Raw genomic sequence first — 8,129 nt, 5'->3', positions numbered from 1 at the left:
ATAGATAGATAGATATATAGATAGATAGATAGATAGATAGATAGATAGATAGATAGATAGATAGATAGATAGATAGATAGATAGATAGATAGATAGATATATAGATATTCACCCATTTCAAAACATTTGCAATTCACTCCAAATGATTACATTACATTAAAGTTCTGCATCGAAACATTTTGCTACTGCTTGAAAAAAACAACAATTTTTGTGCGTTTTTGTTGTTTGTTGGCAAAATATTTGTTTTTGTAGTTAAATCTACCCCACCAAAGATTTTCTGCGTATCCTTTGCAACATCATCAGAAGCAGCAGCCAACAGCAACTGAAGCAGAATTAGACGCTGCAGCAGTAGTAGATTTAGTATCAAATACCAGCGCAGTAGATGTACAACAACAGCTACTAACACAATACAACTTCTAACGAAAGCAAAAAAAAAGAAAAAGAAAATCACTTAATATTGAGACTTTTATTAGAAAAAAAGGAAAATTACTACAAGAGTCCTTTAACATTATTAAAAATTAAAGAAAGAAAGGAAATCTAAACACTTAAACTAATTGTATTAAAAAATAATAACTACTAACTAATTTAAAACAAAGAAAAACGAAAAAAATAAGTGTCTTGTTAAATTTATTGCTGAATTTTTTCTGTTTTGTCGCCATATTTTATAACGAAAAAAAATACAAAAATTAAAAACTTTCTTAACTTTATTGTGCATAATATACGTCTGTATGCTTTTTTTTCATTTTCTAGTGCGTGCCTAAAAATATAAAATTAAAATATAATAAAAGAAACCTAAAAAGAAAAATTAAAAACCAATCAGGTGTATATGGATTAATTTGTGTCCACTTTTAATAGTTATTGTATTTATTGTTGTTTATTGAGCAAAAAATATAAAGTTGTATATATAAAAATAAAAGGTATTCATTCGGAAAAGAAAGCTAAGCAAAAAAGTGGAACAACAACGTTGCCAAATTTCTTAATTATTTACAACCTACAAATTTGTACAAACTAGTACAAATCTACAATAAATCTACAACTTTAATAAAAAGAAGCTTCGCAGCAAATAAACACAAATGGTGAGTTATATTTTTTAATAAAATATTTTAATATTTAAAGTATTAATTAAAAACAAAAAGTTTGAAAGTCATGCCCCTTTTTTACGCCCATTGTCAAAAAGATTCAATAATTCAAACCCAATTAATGCAAAAAAAAAAAAAATAGACCAATGGGTTTATAATTGAATGAAACCATCTGTTTCAATGTTACGCCTATTTCGACGACCATTCCATTCCACACTAGCCCCTGAAGTAGTCTATTGACTAGTCTCTGTACAAGTACTTTGATTTCACTCGCGATTAATCTATTACTTGTTTCTTGACTAGTCTACTGCTAGTAGTAGCTACTAGTCTACTGACTTGGCTCACGACTAGTCTGATGACTTTTATCTCGACTAGTCTCTGAATTAGATTCTGGACTAGTTTATTGACTTCACTCTCGACTAGTCTATTGACTTGTCACAAAATTAGTCTTTAGACTATTCTATTAATTAGTATCTAGACTATTCTACTGATTAGTCTCTAGACTATTCTATTGACTAATCTCTAGACTATTCTATTGACTATACTCTAGACTATTCTATTGACTAATTTCTAGACTATTCTATTGACTAGTCTCTAGACTATTCTATTGACTAGTCTCTAGACTATTCTATGGACTAGTCCCTAGACTTTCCTATGGACTAGTCTCTAGACTATTCTATGGACTAATCTCTAGACTATTCTATGGACTAGTCTCTAGACTATTCTATGGACTAGTCTATAGACTATTCTATTAACTAGTCTCTAGACTATTGACTAATCTATTGATTGGTTAAAAGACCAATCTTTTGAATAGTTACTAGACTAGACTAGACTCTTGACTAGTCGTTCGATTAGACTATTGACTAGTCTTTGCACTAATGTATTGTATATTTACTGGAGTAGTCTATTGACTTGTCATTAGACTAATTTATTAAGTAATCTCTGGAATAGTCTATTGATTAGTCTTCGTATAGGCTCATTGACTAGACAATAGTGTAGTTTATTGCCTACTCTCTAGACTTTTCTGCATATTTTTATTGATTATTCTATAGAAAAGTCCTGGACCCGTCTATTGACTAGTTTCTGGACTTGACTGGTCTAATAAGTTGTGATTACTTATCTACCTTCTCTTTTAAAAAATCTATTTACTAGTCTTAGTCCTAGTCTATTGACTAATCTATGGATAAGGCTTTTTGTTGTCCCGTCTTTGGGTTTTTTATTAACTAGTGTCTGGTCAAAGCAATTGTCTAGTTTCATGACTAGACTGCTGACTATTCACTGGAGTAGCCTAATGTATCTGGACTAGTTTATTGACATGTCTATGGTAATTGGTCTATTGAATTGTATATTGATTGACTAGTGTATTGAATAGTCTATGTACTTGTCCATGTACTAGTATACTTACTAGTCCCTAGTCTCCACACTAGTCCATCGATTAGTCTACGAAATGCTCTATGAACTAATATATGGTCTGGAAAATTGTCCAATATATTGACCAGTTTCTTAAGTAGTCTACTGATATGGCAGTGAATGACAGCTAGTGGAATCTATGTACTAGACTATAGAATAGTCTATTGACTGAGTCTATTCAGTTGCCAATTGTCTAGTATCTGAACTAGATACGGCTCCGGTCTATTGAAAACACAGGGCTTTAGTATGTTTTGATTAGTTTTTTTAGCAGTCTACAGAATAGTTTATACCCTAGTCTATTCCCTAATCTATGGACTGTTACGTACACTTTATGAACTGGAGACGTAGTAGAAATAGTTCTTAATATGTCATAGGGATTTATTCGAATAAAAAAATATTTAAAAAACTACAATAATACTACACTTTCCATCTCTGATATGTATTCTATTTCTACGTAATGTTGTCTGATTTTAAAGATGAACATTGTTAAATATACCAAGAAAATACTCTTAGATAATTGCTAATTATTTGGAAAGGTGTGGTACATATAACCATAATCCAACATGTACTATACTTCCCTCTATAGCAGTTTAGATTAGTTTAAAGCTAATGGGTTTTCTCTGAACATAATTATTATTACAAATAAACAATTTTAGTACAGTTCATCACAATTATACCTGTTAAAAATCATTGTTTAGGACATCTTTTTTGTAATAAATATACATCAAGATAACCCAATAAACTGTCATTAACTCATTTACTAATAATAATTCAACTACAAAAAAAAACATTTTCGATTGACAATTTCTCTTGACACATTGATCCACATCACCATTAGTTACGTTTATAAATCCTATGACGCACACACAGACCGAACGAACGACCGACCGTCCAACCGTAAAAATGAACTAAGTCAAATAATAACCAGAGTTTTTATTTCACTTTTTTATTGGTTAAAAAAAAAAAACAAAATGGCAGTAAAAAAGTGATACTGAGTATTATTTTAAACATTTACAAGTATTTATAGCTTCAATTGTAAATGTGCTTTATCATGGTGATACGCATTAATCCCTGTAGGGCCAGATGATGTTAGGGATATTAGGGTAGTATTTACATATATGTAAATGGTGTAAAACCTTGAATTGTTGCAAATAATACCAAATAAAGCGGTCTTTCGAAATGTATAATATTCGGTTAAAGATCTTAGAAAATATTTTATTAAAACTTTATTAATTTGTATAATTAATATTAGAATTGGTTATATCCTTAATGAAATAAGTTAAAATTCTTACGTCTACACTTTTTCTTGTATTTGCTTAAGATATCTGGATTTTATTTTAAAAATAATGTTACATAAATTGTCTTCTAATATGTATTTGATAAAAAAAATAAGAAAAATGGTTGACAGATGTTTTTGACACATTTTATCAAATCACTTCAATGACGTTGTTAAATAAAATTATACTTTTTACAGATATACATACATGCTTTTTCAATTTAAATTGAAATAAGACAATTTTTAGAAACACTCATGATTGAAACAGCTAATGTGACTAGTCCATAGACTAGTGAATAGACTAGTGAAGAGGCTAGTCAATGGTGGCTAGTGAATATGGTAGTACCTAACTTGTCATAGTGCAGTTAAAAGACTATTACGCAGACAAATGAGTAAGCTAGTCAATAGACTTGTCCATTAACTAGTCAATAGGCTAGTCCATAGACTAGTCAATATTACAGTCCATGAACTATTCAATAGACAAGTTAACAGGCTAGTCAAAACGATTGTCCATAGACTAGTCAATATTACAGTCCATGGACTATTCAATAGATAAATTAACAGACTAGTCAAGACGATTGTCCATATATTAGTCAATAGGCTGGTTAATAGCGTAGTTAATAAATAGGCTTGTCCAAAGACTAGTCAATAGTACTGTCGATGGACTATTCAATAGGCAAGTTAACAGGCTAGTCAAGACGATTGTCCATACACTATTAACACTATAGACTGGACCATAGACTGATCAATAGGCTAGTTCATGTTCTAGTCAATAAAATAGTTCATAGACTGACCATAAGGCTAGTCCATAGTCTAGTCACTATAACAGTCCACAGACTATTCAATAGATAATTTAACAGTCTAGTCAAGAGACTAGTCAATAAGATAGTTCATAGACTGATAGACAGACTAGTTAATAGACTAGTCAATATAACAGTCCATGCACTATTCAATAGACAAGTTAGCAAGCTAGTCAAGAGGATTGTCCATACAATAGTCAATAAACTTGTCCATACACGAGTTAATAGACTTGTTCATAGACTAGTCAATAAGATAGTTCATAGACTGATCATTCGGCCAATCCGTAGACTAGTTAATAGACTAGTCAATATAACATTAGTCAATAGCCTTGTCGATACACGAGTCAATAGACTTGTTCATAGACTAGTCAATAAGATTGTTCAAAGTCTGATCATTCGGCCTGTCCATAGACTAGTTAATAGACTAGTCAATATAACAGTCCATGCACTATTCAATAGACATGTAAGCAAGCTAGTCAAGAGGATTGTCCATACATTAGTCAGTAGACTTGTCGATAGACTAGTTCATAGGCTAGTCAATATTATAGTTCATAGACTGACCATTAGGTTAGCCCTTTGCCTAGTCAATAGGCTAATCCATAGACTAGCCCACAGACCAATGAACAGGCTTGTTAATAGACTGATGACTATATATATATAAGTCAATAAAGTAGTCCATTCATTAGTCAATAGGCTTTTGTCCATGGACTTGTGGATAGTCTAGTCCATAGACTAGTGAATAGTCTAGTCCACAGACTAGTGGATAGTCTAGTCCACAGACTAGTGGATAGTCTAGTCCACAGACTAGTGGATAGTCTAGTCCACAGACTAGTGGATAGTCTAGTCCACAGACTAGTGGATAGTCTAGTCCACAGACTAGTGGATAGTCTAGTCCACAGACTAGTGGATAGTCTAGTCCACAGACTATTGAATAGGCTGCTCCATACTCTAGTTACATAGAATCGTCAAGTGTATAGTTCAAAGACTGACCATAAAGCTAGTCCATAGATTTGTCAAAGGACTAGTCAATAGGCCAGTCCACATATTAATGAATAGCCCATAGATTGGTCTAATCCATAGACAAGTCAATATGGAGCAATCTTTAGACCCAAGATGGCTGAATGACATTTCTATCTGAAAAGTAACCTTTAAAAAAAAGGTAAACTATCCTACGTTATTAAACGGTTTCAATGTAACCGTTATCAATATTTATTTTGGTTTCTAATACCGTTATTTACTTACTTCTAAAAAGTACTAACGCTTGTAACAGTGTAAAAAAGCGTATTTTTTAATGTTAGCACAATATTAATATTGATTTAAATAAATATAATTGATTTTCTATCAAATATTTACGCTGAAAAATAAATATCAATCATTTACTTCAATAGTGTATTAACTTAAAACCAAATACAATTAAATACAACGACATATATATACAAAATTCATTTATATAAATGTAATTATAAGAGATAATGTTGATTTGATATAAACTCTTAGTAAATGATGAATTTTGTTTTTTGTAATTTTCGTTTGGATGTTATTATAAGGGTTGTACTCGTTAAATAAATTTCATTTATTACATTTCTGTTTGTTCTTTATTTAGGATAAACATAGATAATACCCTTTGACCTTATTGTGTTTTAAAAGGCGACCTAATTTATTTTTTGTTTTTAATTTTCCGATTAAATTTTTAAATATACAACTGCTGAGAATTTAAATAATTTTCATTATATAAGGGTGATGATGGTTTGCTTTTTATTCGTTCATGTTAAAGATAGAAGGCCGTTCTTTTAAAGATTTTTGAACAAAAGACAAATTTTAAAGGAAAATTTAATATTTTGTCTCTATCTTTGTTGATTTGCCAGAAAATTGGTCTGAAACAAGTAAATGTTTGTGGGAGAATAAAGTATGATTATCACAGACCACAGTATGTTTATCAAACATCACAGAGGCTTTTAGTTCTTTTTTAAAAAAGAATTTTAAATATGGATTTTTAAGGATTTTTTTAGCAGACGTTTTTGCTTATCCATAGTGCAGTCAACAGACTATTACGCAGACAAATGAGTAAACTAGTCAATAGACTTGTCCATTAACTAGTCAATAGGCTAGTCCATAGCCTGGTCAATATTACAGTACAATAGACAAGTTAACAGGCTAGTCAAAACGATTGTCCATAGACTAGTCAATATTACAGTCCATGGACTATTCAATAGACAAATTAACAGTCGATGGACTATTCAGTAGACAAGTTAACAGACTAGGCAAGACGATTGTCCATACACTAGTCAATAGACTTGACCATAGACTGATCAATAGGCTAGTTCAAGTTGAAAATATATTTTGCAATAATTATCTTAAATACATATTTATATGTGAACATACTTATCTGTCTATATACTTGTAAAGTATTCAGTTTACTATCTACAGATTCTAGTTTATTTATTTTCACTTTTAGTTCTTTTTTTAATAATCAGATAACAATAAAGCTTTTCAATAAAATACATATGTAAAAAAAAATATATTGTTATTTTTCTAACACAATTATAAGGGTTTTCATTTTTTAATTTTACTGATGATTTGTATGAATTTGTCTGTAATTGGATGAATAGAAAATAATTTGATAAATTTTCATATCAACAAAAGAAAAACTAACAAAAAGTTAAAACATCTACACATACATATAAAGAACATTTATATAAATAATGACCTAAATCAAAAAATGTACTATCCACAAAAATAATTTGGATATTCAAAATTATATATCAATAATTTCAATTAAAATTTACAAAATATGTTGATGTCCTTATTGTTAGTTGTAAATGGTTTTTCAATATAAGATTTAAAGAAAATCTATAATTTTGGTTCTAAACACTTTTCAATCAAATGAACATATGTATGTATGTATGTATGTATGTATGTATGTATGTATGTATGTATGTATGTATGTATGTATGTATGTATGTATGTATATATGTACAAAAAACAACACACATATGTAGAATCTACATTATAGATACATATTGGTATAAGGCAATGTGTTTTTTTCTCCGTTTTCTTCCAATAACACAATATTGTTTATTGTATATAAAATTTGTTTATTTAACTCGTGTGTATGTACATATATACCCATAGATACACATACAAGTTAACATACTAAGTATACATGCATGTTCTTTTTTTTTTGGGTTTTCCCACAAAAAATAAAACAACAAAATCTAAATTATATATAAAATTTCTGTTCGATGATAGTAAAAATGTTCTTATTGTTCGTTTTTTTAGTTAGAAAGATTTTAAGTACCTAATAGTTTTTTCTCAATTCTTTTTAGTCATACTTGACGTATGAGTGTTCTAGATGTTTAATCATCAAAAGCAATAAGATATTAAGTATACGCTCTGATGATCCCCAAATGTTTTAATTTTTCTTTAAAGTTTAAAAAAATTAAAAAGTTTTTTAATTAGATAGATAGATAGATAGATAGATAGATAGATAGATAGATAGATAGATAGATAGATAGATAGATAGATAGATAGATAGATAAGTAGATAGATAGATAGATAGATAGA

At 29.5% G+C, this 8,129-nt stretch overlaps 1 protein-coding gene across 1 annotated transcript in view; it reads left to right on the top strand.

Annotated features, from left to right (window-relative positions):
• The window catches only part of LOC124420636 (ras-related protein Rab-3-like), a 5,463-nt gene extending 5,043 nt beyond the window's left edge, over nt 1-420 (top strand). Inside the window, exon 2 of the mRNA XM_046954134.1 lies at nt 253-420. Within this exon, the coding sequence (XP_046810090.1) occupies nt 253-420 (168 nt within the window). The remainder of the gene's footprint in view (nt 1-252) is intronic.
• The last annotated feature ends 7,709 nt before the right edge of the window (nt 421-8,129 follow it).

The sequence above is a fragment of the Lucilia cuprina genome, chromosome 6 (assembly GCF_022045245.1).
Source record: "Lucilia cuprina isolate Lc7/37 chromosome 6, ASM2204524v1, whole genome shotgun sequence".
Lineage (NCBI taxonomy): Eukaryota > Metazoa > Arthropoda > Insecta > Diptera > Calliphoridae > Lucilia > Lucilia cuprina.
Note: the sequence above shows the minus strand (reverse complement) of the source record. Positions and strands in the feature narration are given on the sequence as shown.